Source organism: Strix uralensis, chromosome 2, assembly GCF_047716275.1.
Source record: "Strix uralensis isolate ZFMK-TIS-50842 chromosome 2, bStrUra1, whole genome shotgun sequence".
Lineage (NCBI taxonomy): Eukaryota > Metazoa > Chordata > Aves > Strigiformes > Strigidae > Strix > Strix uralensis.
The window spans coordinates 56,211,830-56,226,474 of record NC_133973.1 but is presented as its reverse complement, the minus strand read 5'-3'; the positions used below and the strand labels follow the sequence as shown (position 1 = coordinate 56,226,474).

Below are 14,645 nucleotides of genomic sequence, written 5' to 3'. Positions count from 1 at the left end.
GCAGGTTATGCCACTACTTTGAACATGCAGCAACTTCTTGCTGGTAGAGCCTCAATCGTCAGAAATTAATATTCACTTAAACATGAGATTTTACATGGACATCCTCATGTAAAACATATTTGCTAGCTTGAGCATCACCACAAAAAGAAAAGAAATGAACCAATAATGTTTTAGGATTTTAATGCATGTGTCCTCCTCAAATGTCTTTGCCAGTCCAAAAAGAGATTGCTGAACAGTAATAACTTTGAAAATCAGTATATACGGGAAAGATTTTATACTGGAAACCTATTTTTGATTTATGTTTGAATACGAACTGTTGTAAACTCTGGAAAGGGAAAGAATGAGAGTGCTGTTTCTTAAGACAATAAAAAGAAGCAATTTAAATGCTTTTATGGATTTAAGATTAAAATGCTTACTTTTCTGTGAAATGACCGTATTCTTAATTACGCAGGTAATCCTGACCTTTCAGGATGTTATACTTGTGAAGTTGTATGTAGTATCCTAAGGTTGTTCCAACCATTTATAGAGTTATGGGCTAAGTATTGAGATACCTTTCATTCACCTACGTGGTTCTGGGTTTTTAGGTAGTCCTCAGAATTTTCAGGTTGACTACAAGGGAAGGTTAGAGCCAAAACACTGTTTTCTTTGGGTTTGCTGTAGTTTGTAAAGAAAAGAATCAAATTTAAATGTGTTTTGTATTTGAAAGGGCTTTTCCTGTTCTTCCACTCTGCATCCTTTCTTCTTCTCATCCAGGCTGTAGAGATTTTGAGCACTGTAGTGCTGGATGTGCTAGTTGAGAACAGACCTTAACAAAATGATTTGTACTTTGTGGGATAAAGTGTCTTACAATTTTTATTTATTTTTATGCTTTTCTTCTTAGAGCTCACACAAATTGAGGACCCAAGGGAGCAATGGAGAAGGGAGCAGGAACGCATGCTAAAGGAATATTTAATAGTTGCCCAGGAGGCACTCAATGCCAAGAAAGAGATTTACCAAATAAAACAGCAGCGTTTTGAACTAGCCCAAGAAGAATATCAACAATTGCACAAAATGTGTGAGGATGACAGCCGTTCTTATGCCAGCTGTGAGTTTACTAGTCTTTTTTTGATTTACCCACTTGCCTCTCACAACGTGGTGTAAGAAATAGTGGGAAGTGTTTCCATCACCTGCTTCTCCTCTGAATGAAGATCCTGACTACAGAAGTGAGGTGATACCCTTTGACTGCTATTCAGGGACTTCCATTTCCTGTTAGGTCTGTCTATTAGAATATGCCTTTTTAACCTTAAACAGGGATATATCCCAGCTAGCATCTCTAGCCATCTCAAAGCCAGCTGTAGTGATGCTTCATGCAAGGCAACAAAGACAAGATTGAATGTTGGTGGACCAGCCACCTACTTGCACTCCTAAATTCATACATTATTCCACCCTCAACATGCGGGGGGAACCATCAGCTTAGCAGAGGCCTTCTGCAGATCCATGGTTGGTTTATTGACTTTTTATAAAGAGTTAGGGACAAGGTGGGGTGGTCAAGAGTACCTCTGACCATGAAGTAGGAAGCGGTGTTTCATTAGTGCACCTCATCCTTGAATGCCAGCCTCTGATCCTAATGCTGGTGGTGAAAGTTGTAGAGCTTTGGTATCTTGCCATTTTCACTCTTCAGATGGTTCTGGTAACTTGGAGTAGATTATACACTTTTTCTGAAATCTGAAGTTGTTGCACTGTTGTTACGGCTGTTGGGTGATGCAACAGGAAGAGGTTTCTTTGCTGAAGAGTCAAAGCAGTCTAGTTCACAGTGGTATATCAAATGGATATATGTACCAGCCACGTGGAAACATAGTGGAGTTTGTACTGGTGGCTTTTCAGTGGCTGCCGTGTGTACAGCCATTGTTCAAACTGCAGGATTTGCTGGTAAATGCCAAGTACTTGATAAGTATGGGAAGCTCTGCTTAGAACTTCCTGAAGATGTTCAAGAAACCTGACTGTGGAAGGGCAGTTAAAGCAGGCATCTGGATAGAAGTGTTTAGCTACTGATCCAGTGGTATTTATTAATCCAAGGTAATTCATATTATACAAAAATCCTCAATAAAAGATGTTTTCTAGGGCTGAGGTGTCATAGGTGGTCTTGATCAAGTGTACTTTTACCGTTGAACGGGGATTCTCATCTTTTTGTTTATTTTTAAATATATGTATTCTGTGATTTAGTTTGTGACATAACTGAACAGTTGTGACTAATCTTATTTCTCCCTGTTATGTTCAGTTTCTTATGAGTTATTACAAAATATTTTTTTCTTATTACAAAACAAATTTAAAAAAAGAAATTATTGTTTAAAAAGTGTTAAACTATAGGTTAAAGACTTGGAATTGGGTAAAAGATAGTGTCATCAGTATTTTTTTTAGATTGTAATCTATATATTTACTACAATACTTTTTTAGGAGGTTGGGCTCTTTTTTTTTAAATTTGCAATAGTTCTGTGGGATATTTTGTTGAAGTACTTCAAGTTAATATAAAGAAAGAAACTTCTGTTCAAGATGATAGTATATTAGAAAAATATAACCTGTTTTTCATATTTTTAAAGCTCTTGTTTTTCCAAGTTGCTTGAAACGGCAAAAAAATGACTGGAAATGACAAAATTGTAGGTTATCTGTAGCATGAATGCAAATGCTATGTCAGTCGACTTTTATGTTTCTTAACCTTCTGATATTTTTTTTTTTAGGCATACCTATGGAATTGATAATGAGATACTGTCAAATAATTTAAATAAAACCTTTCACTTGTTTTGAAGTGAAAAAATATTTTGATTTTCTACAGATGTGTTAATATATTTTATATTTGTTTAATGTGCATCTGTTTTGAGAAAATGGGATGGGCTAATTAGTCAGATGCTATATTTAAAAAAAAAAAATCCCTTTAGGGATTAATCATGCTATCAACTCAAGATTCCCCAAGGTTTCTTCATTTGTTTTTCTTAATTTGACTCTACTCTGGGATGCTTGCTTCTCCATTTATTGTACAGAAATCTTAGGCTCCTAATTCAAGTGCAATTAGACAGCCAAAGTTAGGCGCTTATATTGTGAATATTCCTGCCTCCACCACCACTTGTTTCAATCTGTTGCATTAAAAGAACTAAAACTTCACAAACTGTTTCCTCCTCTTTGGTTGTGGGTGATGCCATTGACTCAGTGTTGTGTGCTCATGAGTGGGAGGTGGTGTGAGCTCAGCGGTTGTGGGTTGGCAGGGAGGTGCCCATGCAGCAGTTTTGTGACTCAGTTGTGATCAGCACTGTTTTTAAAAAAAAAAAAAAAAAAAAAAATCCATAGAAAATCCTGGATTTAGAGAATTAGTCCAAGCATGACTACTCATTTTGGCAAGTCCCTGCATGCTTGACATGACCTTGGCGTTGCAGTATTCTTTCGAGAATTGAAAGGCTCAGTGCAATGCAGACATGGATATGGGTTTCAAAGCAGCAGCCTTCATCTCTACAAAAGGATGGTAGGTCTAACAGCACAACCCCATCCGCTCGCATACCGGGCATTTTTCAGTGGGTCAGTGCTGCCATGAATGGCTCACTCAGTAAATCATGGTTGGTCTTGCCCAGCCTATCCTCTAGGACCTTTACTTCATCTGTCTAGGCTTTAGCTTGTAATGGCACAGCTTGAAATCATTGCCTGACTAGATAATGCTGTGTTACAAGCTCACTTGCCAGAGGTTGATCTGTGTGTCGGATCCATGCACTGTTGCTTTAGAAGGCAACTACTCTCTGTAACTGATTGAATTTTGTTCTGACAATAGTTTTGTTACTTTAGTCTCTATCATACTGTTATGTCAACATACCTAGGAAGCAATTAGCAGTTGTTAATGTTACACAAATTGCTTCCATCAGTAAATGCCACCGTCCTGTCATGGAAGCCAGTTGCTTTTAGGCAATATGCGTGCAGTGCTGCTATATACAACTTTTGTTGTTGTTCAGGACAAAAAAAAATTCAACAGGCCAAAGATAATTCTTCAGTTGTACTTTAGCACAGAGGATTATTTTAAAACCTAATGACTTGTAACACAAAGAACGAATGCAATGGTCTATTAAATAGCGCCACATCTTAACAAGTGTATTAAAGAACAAAAAAAAATAATGTAAAATACTGTTTTCCATCTGTTTAGCATTCTCTGGATTTTCAACTAATACCAAGTATGACCCATATCAGATTAAAGCAGAAATAGCCAGCCGTCGTGACAGAGTGAGTAATCTTTTTTTCATTTTGTAAAAATATGAGTTAGGCATGGGGAAGGGAGGGGGAACTGTGTGTTTTTCTTTTACCTTAGCATTTACACTGGGTGTCCCAAACATTTTTTGAAATATAATATTTAAAAATGCCTTTCTGTCTGACCTATTGTTCTGTTAAAATGAGTCTATATTGTGAGTGACTTGCAAAATAATGCTTTTTCCATGTTACAAGCATAAAGATTTTTGTCGCGGATGTCAGAGGCAAATGCAGCCAGGCTTTCAGAAATTGCTTTCTCTCTGTGAACTGCCACAAGTACTAAATACTCTGCAGCCAAATTCTTTCTTGATTGAATGCAGTTCAAACCCACTGTCTTCATATTTTCCCATTTACCCATTTTCAGTGGGGTTCTGTGGATGTCATTGAACTCTAGATTTAGCCATTTATTTGAAAATCTGTTCACAATTCAGTAGATATGTTGACCAAACAGAACTTTTTAGCTGATGTGGCTACAACTCCTGTATGAGGGGAGGGGAATGCAAACATTCTGACAGTGATAGGCAGTGCTGTAATAAAACTGTTCCATTTTAATACTTTGGTTTTTTAAAACTAGAATTATGCTTGTAGTACTGTCTTTGCTGAAGGAAGAATAGTTGACTTCTTGATTTTTCTCCCATGCTGCTTTAGCAGAGAGTTAAAGTTTGCACCTTGGTTTCAAGCAAACTGATATAGCAGTCATAAACAATTATAAAAAGCAGTTTATAATATTAAGCTCTAGAACCTATTTCTAAATTGTTTCTTTTTATTAGTGGATAAAATGGGATTTAGTATACCAGGCACTCAGCTCACAAAATAAAAAAACCAAAACATCTTTGCAGGATAGTATTCCATTTTTGTTGTAGTGACCAATTTTCACATGAGTGCCTCTGAAAATAAATCCTGTTCACCACCCTTCAAAGGCATTTATTCTATCTGTATATGTTTACTACGTGCTGACTAGTGTTTGCTTGTTTTACATACTCTAAATATCAGCATATTCTAAACAAGAAAATAAGCCATATTTATTTAAATAATATTTAAAGAAAATAAACAAGGTCTTCACTTACATGACTATTTCTCTCTGTTCCTGCCTCTTAAAGCAAAATGATCTCCTAAGTGCATAGGATAACCTGTTCAACGTGTGCATAGGCTTTGAGTTGTTTCAGGTAACAGAACAAAATGCACACTATAATGTGTTTGTGTACATGATATTAGCGATGCATTTTTTCACTTTACTTTTGGTGAGTGGTGAAAGAGTTGATGAGCGTATAGGAGTGTTTTGCGGGCTGGTGCAATGAGTTTTGAGGAAAGGTCAAGAACACATGGGGAAGGGAGGGTCATGCAGGATGGTGGGACTCTGGCAGTCCTGGTTTGCATCCCTGTAACTGTTGTGGAGCCCCTCACTGTTGGAGTAGAGCTGACAAAATTAATCTGTGCCTGGATATGTGGCAAATTTTTTTTATTTTTACTCTTTCTTTTTTACTAATGGTTTTGTCATTTATTAACGTACATGTGAAAATCAAGAGCGCTCTGGGTAAATTTTAGAAAAGGTACCAAGTTCAATAGCTTGAGCTTCTTCCATCCCTGCCTCTCTTTGGGCTCTCAGTTCAGTCTTACACCTCACCACCACACACTGAAACAGCTCCGTTCCCCCCATTTGTCTCTAGTCCCTTGCATCCTCCTCCCCCCATTGCCCTCAGTTATCGGCTTTTGAGGACAAGAAGCTATTTCTTTGCAAATCATTCTTGGTGCTGATAGCACTCTTCCAAAGTCTGCCCAACATACTCAGGTAACTGTTTTCATAAAACCACAAAAATATGTTTTTGGAGATATCTCTGCTTTGTCACTTTTGATTTATGTTTGCTGGTTGGATCAAGATAATTGGCGGCAGGGGGATTGAGAGGGCAGGACAATATGAAAATAACTGTAGAATATCAGGCTGCCATTTCTGGGACAGAGGCCAGTTCTGTTGCCAGTGATTTTGTTTTCCCAGATTGAAAGATTAACAGTGTTAAATGTTCAGGTTGGTTTGTTTTTTTTTTTTTTTTTTTTTTTTTGTAAGTTGACTAAAGAGTTGAAGACAGTTGAGAGGTGACTGCTACAAGGGGAGAAGAAAAACCATATGAATTTAAACTTGTTAGCTGTTAGCATAAGCTATTAGAAATAGAAAACTGAAAGCTGAATGTTGTGATTGCTGTTTGACTGGGTCTGATGATACATCAGAAAGTCTTCTGTTGTTTTAATGTAAATTTTAAAGAAAAAAAAAAGGAGGACTTAGATTATCACTTCCAATTTTTTTAAGTGATTTAAGATTTTTGTATTTGAAAAACAATTATTTTTATTATGAAAGTTTCTGTTCCATATTATTGCTTTAAATTATTTTCTTATATTCAGCTTTCTAGGCTAAAACGGGAATTGGCACAGATGAAGCAGGAGCTGCAATATAAAGAAAAAGGAGTGGAAACTCTGCAAGAGTAAGTTAAGAGTTTGTGGGAGGATCTTTTTTTCTTTAGTTGCCTTGGAATGAATTTCTTAGAAAAGCATTGCCAGAAAAAACCCCGATGTTGAAACCTCTTAATTGCTTTGCTTCAGAGTTTCTGCTGTGATAGTGATGCAGGTTGAGAGCAGTGTGAAATGATGGAAGAAGGGTTAGACAGAATTGGTTGGAATGGTGGTTTCATAGATCCACATGCAAAAACAGTTTTATAGGCCCTGTTCTTTAACTCTTCCTGAAGATGTTGTCGAGGTAGAATTAGGTTTTTAAAATATTTTCCAAACAGTTTCTGGAGATATCTACTGCTTGGAACACAGCCCGAAGCACCATGCAGTAGAGTAGTTTTCCTGTGAACAGTACCGAGGCTTTCTGGCTGGGCACAGGACTTCTGGGGCAGAGGCTGTACACCACAACACTGCTTCTTCCTTTTACCTGATGATCAGGCCATCTCATTCTGCACAGGATAGCTGATTTTTGTGTGTACTGTAAATCTGATGGTCTGTGAGACCTTGGGTTTTGTTGCATGTGTGCAGAATGAGTGCGTGTAAATGTGACTCCTTGTCTCTTCCCTGTGAGGGGAAAGGTAGCTCTGGGCAATTTGCCACTGCTCCCAGGGCTATTAGGCAGCTTGTGCTTAGTGGTGGCAAAGGTTGTGAACTGCTGTGGTGACCCTCCCCCTGACACTCTTCCTGCAGGCCATCAAGATGGGAACTGGGTGACTTCCATCTGTGTGCTGCTTAGTCACCTACACAAGTGGCACACACGTGGGATGCCCAGTGGGACAGGGAGAGGTTGCCAGGCCGTGGGAAAGATGGCAGGTAAACACAGGTTGTTGTGACTTCCAGATCTGTTCCACAACGCCAAGGGCTAGAGCGTGTGTTGAACAGCTCTTGGATTTGCCTTGGAAATGTGGCCATGCCTTTAGAAATCTTGGACTTTTTTCCAGCATGCATGTGAACGAACTGCCTAATGCAGGCACTTCCTGAAAATGTTGGAACTGTTGCCTGTCTAATGTGTTTTGCAGCATAAGAACAGTATCTGTGGAAATATTTTGAAGCTTTGGATTTATTGCGTTGGTGCTACAAAGCATGGGCGCACACTTTCGCTTCAGGAATTCTGGCAAAGTTCCAGGGATCCTGGAGCAATTAGGTTACTTATTTTCCAACTTTGATTTGGTTGGTATTACGTTAACAAAACCGTATAAAGGGAGGTACTCAGATTTTACTTTTAAAGGAGAGGGAATAGCCCAGCACTTCATATTGGTGTGGTTTTTGTTTTTCAGTGGTTTTTTTTTTTTTAAGCTTACAAGGTTCTTTTGTTTTATAATGCATTTCAAAAGCTTCAGAGAAGAAAACTTGTTCAACCAAAATCCTTCATTGGCATGTATAATGTAATAATTTTCAGGCATAAATATATTTTTATTGACTACACAAAGCCTTTACAGATAGTTAGGGGAATTGTTAATGTATGATATTAGCTGACAATTAGTAAAATAAAGCACTCAGTATATTGAAACAGCAAATACTTTAAGTAGTATTTTAAGTATAGTCAGCGTTTTAGGGTGATGGCCTAGATACATAAACAGTAACGGAACAAAAGCAATTTTGTCTTAAGATTCTTAATCATATTTTAAGTGAGTAAGAATTGCCTTGCCTTTTCTACTTTATTTGTTTTTCTTTTCCTGGTTATTGGGTTATTTTAAGGGTATAGGTTCAATTATTTTATATAAAGGGCTAACCACTTGGCTAGGATGATGAAAGTATTTGAAGGCCATTTGAAACTCAAGATTGTTTTAATTACTATAATTCATTTAAGATAGTCCAGCAACTTTTTGAAAAGTAAAAGTCTGCGAATGATTAAGAATACAAATGTTAGTCTTGGATTTTAGCCTAAATGAAGTTGCCCGTACTCCAGGATGAGGGTATAGGAGTGACATTCAAGAGGAATTATTTTAAAGCATATCTGATTAGTCAGTGGTCACTCTAATCATCTAGTTTAAAAGTTGAAGTGTGGCAACTCAGTGCTTTGGTGCTGCTCATTGCTACTCTTGCTACAGTCACTCTGTCCCGCTGGTGCACTGGGTGGCAGAATGTTTTACTTGTGCGTTACCTGGGATCGCAGTGAATTTCTGTCAGTGTTTGTGCCTTGCTGAGCTCTGCTCTTCTGCAGTGACTTCTTCACTGTAAACCAGAAGCTTGTGGGTTGGTTTTTAAATAATTTTTAATTGCCTTTCTGGTGAGATACGTGCTTTCTTTTGAGTATTTTGCTTCTAGTAGGAAGTGAGCCAATTTGGAGAGTACTCGCACTAACAGCTGAAGAGAGGAACTTCTCTGGCCTCCTTGTGTAGTCAGCAGACAAATCAGGCTAAAATCCTGTGTTCTAGGTTGTCCCTGGGCGATCTCTCCCCTACCCCTTGTGTTTGTTGGGAGAGAAGGGTCCCTCAAGTCAAGTACCAAAGCTGAAGTATTTTATTTTTTGCATATCCACAGAGGGTATTGTCTAAAAAGAAACTCATTGCTCCTTCTTTAAAACAAAAATGCTGATTTCCCCCCCCATTTTTTTTCCCCGTAAGTTTCTTGCATCTCAGGCGTTTCCCCCTTTTGTTACTTTTTCTAAATTTTTGGCCTGCATAATTTTTCTTCCTTCTTGTGCTAGGCTAAATCTTCAAATAACTGCCAACTGAGAATGGCATGCATCCTATTCAGCTGTTTTAAAACCATGTTCTTTGTTGCATTTCAAGTATAAGCCAAGAACAATATTAGGAGCTGTTACACTTTGGGCTTTACATCTGGCTGAATGCTTGCTTTGAAAGTCTGACCACAATGGCATTATGAGCAGGTATCAGAACCTGCTGCCGTGTGACTCTCTGTGCAACCTCTGCTGGGTATAACTCTCAGAGAAGAGACAGATTTTATGGTGAGGGTGGTTAGGTTGCTCAGTATTTCCATCATTTTATGTTGCTGTCTGATTCAGATGCCTTTGTTAAATGCAAATCTCTTGCACTGATGTTTTCCACATACAGTGTCTGCCTGGGACCGTATTTTGTTTTCTGTTCTTCTTAATTTTAGTGAAATGTCTTAGCCATCTTTGAGGAGAATAAAAAAACCCCAAGTGAACCCACAAAACAACCAGAGAAAACTGGGGGTTTGTGGGGAGAGAGAGGATTGAGGGTCTTTTTTAATACCTCTACAACTCCAATACAGTCAGAATTTCAAACTTTGTAGTGTTGCAGCTCTTTATTAGGGCTGTATTTTCTACAGTTTCATCCAAATTCGGCAATGTTGTTGATAAGCCTTTGGACATCACAGTCTGCCTTTGCCCACTGGAGACTTTCTAGAGCTCACTGTTTAAAGCCTGCAAAGACCCCACCGTGCATGATGGTGTTCCTCAGCCTCCACAGGTGCCTTTGCCCTGAGGTGCAGCTGATACCGTTGCGGTCCGGATAATGTACAGGGTTAAAGAGGAGCCTTTCCTGGAACAAACTCCTTTCTCTGACCTATCGACAAGGACTGAGAAGGAGCAGTTCCTCCGCCCCTGTGTTTTCAGTGACCCTTCTGCTTGCCGGCAAGAATTTTGGAGGAAGAAGGCATTTAGCAACACGGGAAATGAAAACTTGGCCAGTTGGCTGTGAGAGTGGAACGAATGCTGAGAGAGGTTGGGAGAGACGGGGAATTAGGACCGACTAAACAATTTGTAGCTAGTTTAGAGGATATGAGACCTGACAAAAGTTTTAAAATCAGATTTTTAACTCGACTACAGACCTGTGCTTTGGTGAGGATGGGGGGAGTCTTGCGCATTTGAAAGCATGTGAAGGAAAATAGAGGAACTCGGAAACTGCCCTATAGGACTGAAACTATTAATAGTCTGTGAATCCTAGAAACATCTTCCTCAAAAAATGTATACTTTATTCTTAGTTTTGTGTTTTAGTTGAGTGTTTTTTCTGTTCATGCAAATGTTTAATCTGTATTTGTATCATGCTATTTTCCATTAATAAAATGGAAGATTCCTGTTAACTTTGTGGCTTTCAAAGCTAGAGTTTTATGAATGGAGGAAAAAAAAATTAACAGACAATAAATAACTAGCAATTTTGTAAGATACTTAAGTCGGTTTGGGTTGACAGCAATACTGATTTAAGCTCAAATATTTCTGACAGAGAAACTTCTCTGATTCTTTCCTTAAACAAATATCAATTCATAAGTTGGGCTCCAAAGTGACGTCCAGGAACATGAGTATGTGGGTAACTGGACAAAAATCTGGTTGAAATTAAATAATTTCCTTTTCCTGAAATGCCACATTGGACCTGGCAAACAGTATAATAAGCAGTTGTGTAGGAGGCATTTTCGGGTCTAATGTTTGTATGGAATCTATGTTCTTAATATTAAGGTAACCTTCAGATAAAACCACATGTTATCTTTTTCATGTAACTTCCAGTGAATTGAATTAGTTGTTTTACCATGGTTTTATCTGTTTTTTTTCAGGATTTTAACTAAAAATTAGTGAAGACTCAAGTAAACATCTTAAAACGAAAACAAAACCAAGCAAACACAAAATCCCAACTTTAATCAGTGTGATATTTAAGTACTTTCTTGTTCTTGAACCAAAAATCATAAAGGCTTACATATTTTCTTATGCAACATGGGGAAAATTGTATTTAAGTAGAAAGTTTGAGGTTCAGACTTATTTTGTGTTGTCTCCAAAAGCAGGATCTGTCAGAAAAAAACCCAAACAAACCAAAACCGTAGAAACCCAACCTGCAGTTTTTTCCTAAATACTGTGAGCTACACAATAAGATGACAGGATTTTCGTTCAAGCCTTTTTTGATTTTTAATTTTAATATTTTAATTTTAAAGCAAGTAATCTGCTGCAAGTGGAATTTCACTGATTTTAACTGGCAGAACATGCTGAGTGAGTGTTGTTGACACTCTTAGCTTAATATAATCCCTACCTTGAAACTTCTAGTTATTAGCAATATTTTAAATAGAGTTTGAGTATTCTTGTCATATATGTATAACATACCTGCTCCTACTACAACTTTTTATAAACTGGTGTCCTGTGTAATGACCAACATATGTTTTATCTTTAGTTCTGTTAACCAGAGGTGCCTTCTCCTGGAGGTGTTCATTCTTAGCATTGGCTTAGGGGCCATTACACATACCACCTTTCTTCTATATACACACTTTCTATGGTAGATTAACAGGTAAACCGAGGTTTTCCTATTTTAACAGGAATTTAACACAATTTTCAGTAATTGTTGTAGGTAACCTGTTAAAATCCCATAGCCATTTTGTTACAAATTCAAGACCAAATGGTTCTTCTAGCAAGTTCTGCAGGTCTCTGGTCTTGTTCTTTATCTATAAATCAAAGAAAATTATCCAGATAATACACTGGACTAGGCTTCTGCATCCTGATCTGTTGTCCTTTACTGTTGCAAACTGTTGGGGGAAAAAAAAGTTGAAAACTCAGACAGTGGATGTCCCAGTTAAGAGACTTTTATGTCAAGATGGAAACATTAGGAGTAATTCAACCTGATGTAGTGAGTAGCACTCTCGCTTCTTGCTGAGTTTGTATTTGAAATCATCTGGGATGGTCCCATGTGTTGTTCCTTAGTGCGGGATGATGATGTCTTCTAGAAAAGATACTCAAAGATGTCCATAATGGCAGGAAAGCATTTACAATAAAATTTTAGAAGTCCTGGAAGAGATGTTGCAATATGTAGTGCTGCATGGAAAATGTGACAGCAAATATCTTTGTCTTCTGAGTTATTACTATGTAGGTTAGTTTTAGGTTGGTTTTACTTTTGTTGTGTGAAATAGCCCACAGACATTGCCTGTAAGTAAGTTCTGTATTAGGATATTAAAACCAGGAAAGTTGTTGGTTCTGCAGAACCTGGATAGATAATCACATTGTTTTGTCTTTAGAGTGTACCTGGCACTGAGTGTGTTGTTAACTCCAAGTGGAATACCATTTTATTTCTGGAAATAAAGTGGTATATGAATAAACAAGAGGTCTTAAAACATCTATGCACTTTCTAGTTATGTTAAAATTCCTGAATTTGTCTTAATCTTTTCAACAGGATTGATCGTAAGATGTCAAGTGCTCATACAAATTACAGACTGGATGAAGCACAAGCTATAATGAGTGAGCTTCGAACCATAAAGAAAGCTATATGCACAGGTGAAAAAGAAAGGCAGGACCTTATGCAGGTAAAAAATAAGCTACTGAACAAATAGCTGCTACAAATTAATAACCTACCTCTATTTTCTTGTTTGCGATTGCATTGGAATTACGAAGTTTATATAAGGATGTGGGGTGGCCTAAACTGATTTTTCCGTTTGATAATTGCTAATAGCAGGCAGCCCGAAAAGAGGTAAGTAGTCATTGTCTATGCTGTGAACACAAGACTTTATATGCGTTTCCTATTTTTGTCTTTTTGTTCTGCCCTTACATTTAGATCAATGCCTATTGAATTATAGCTTTCCATTGCTGCTGACTATATCAAAGACTGCTATGGAGTAATTATGCTTCATTTTAAAAAAAATCTTTTATGGTATTTGTTTTTCATTTTGTTTAATGTGTCTTTATATTACCTATAATGAAGTAGGACTGAGAATTCATGTGCTAAAATGTTTACCAGTTTGTCTACCCTGTTTTTCCTTTTATAAGCATTTCACAAAACTGGATCTCTGTGTCACTATGCTGTAGTTTGGTAGTTCTCCTTTTTTTGCCCCAAACTCTCCTCTTAAGTACCCGTATCAGGACACGTTAATTTCGAGTGTTCTCACAAACCCCTCAAAGACTATGATTAAATACAATGTATACGGAAACCATCATGCAAGCTTTAAACTCTTGTATGAATCAGAGCATGAGGATTGAGGGGAGATACATACCTGAGTAATGATCTAAATTTTGAATGGATTCTGCATCCTGCTCCAAGCTCTCAGTTGCTGTGTCTGCTTTATTAATGTGATGGGAGCTTGATCAAAGAGCCACGAGCCTCTGCCACCACAGGGACTTCAGTGTAGACTTGCCCAAATAGGCTGCGCATACAGAGGGGTGACAAGGACAATTCTCTTCACCCACTCTTCAAACTGCTATATGGAAAAAGGCGTCTTTGTTACCTAAATTTTTGGCACTGTACTAAATTACTATTGCCATTCAAACTTTTTCTTTCAGTTTTCTCTGCAGTAGTGTTTCACTGGTTTGGGGTTTTTTTTTAATTGGTAAATGATATGGGTAGCTTGTAATCTACATACAATGAATTTCCATAGTTATACAATTATTCAGTCTCCAAAGCATTACCCAAAGGTCAGCTGATGGATCACAAATCCTTGTTGAAGTAGACAGAACGCTTAAGTCACTACGAAAAGTTTCTGCCTTGGCAACTTTTAACATATTTGATATTTTGTGTTGGCCAAGTTTTAAAGTGATTCTCAGTCCTCCATATGCCTAGCTAGCAAGAAATGATTAGAAAGGCAGTTCTTCATGAATGCTGTGACGCACATTTTAGGAAACTATCTGGTAATTTAAAGACTCCTGTGTGAGATCTTGGTGCAGCTTAACTACTGGCCTTGTTTCTGACTTCCCCACTAGACTGTCTCCCCTCCTTTTCCTTACATTTTCAGTCCTCAATGGCACTAAATCCAGCTGTAAACATTGAGATGTCTTGAAAATCATATCTGTTAAACCAACTTCAAGTGCACTTGCAGTTACTTTAAATACAGTGTTGAGGGAGTTAGAAGTCTAGGATCAAGCTTAGCATCAAGGATCGGGCAATGCTGAGAGCACCAGAATGTAAAGGTTGCACGAGACAGAAGCGAAAATAAAAAGCGTTGCCATCTTTCTTCATATGTATACATTACATACAGGAAATCTCAGTCTAGGAAGTATCATTTTT

At 37.7% G+C, this 14,645-nt stretch overlaps 1 protein-coding gene across 5 annotated transcripts in view; it reads left to right on the top strand.

The window, feature by feature from the left end:
- The window catches only part of WWC3 (WWC family member 3), a 103,142-nt gene that overhangs the window by 42,721 nt on the left and 45,776 nt on the right, over positions 1–14,645 (top strand). For all 5 annotated transcript variants that reach the window (XM_074858832.1, XM_074858831.1, XM_074858830.1 and 2 more), the window contains exons 3-6: positions 881–1,084; positions 4,157–4,233; positions 6,652–6,731; positions 12,825–12,954. In XM_074858832.1, coding sequence (XP_074714933.1) covers positions 881–1,084; positions 4,157–4,233; positions 6,652–6,731; positions 12,825–12,954 — 491 coding nt within the window. The remainder of the gene's footprint in view (positions 1–880; positions 1,085–4,156; positions 4,234–6,651; positions 6,732–12,824; positions 12,955–14,645) is intronic.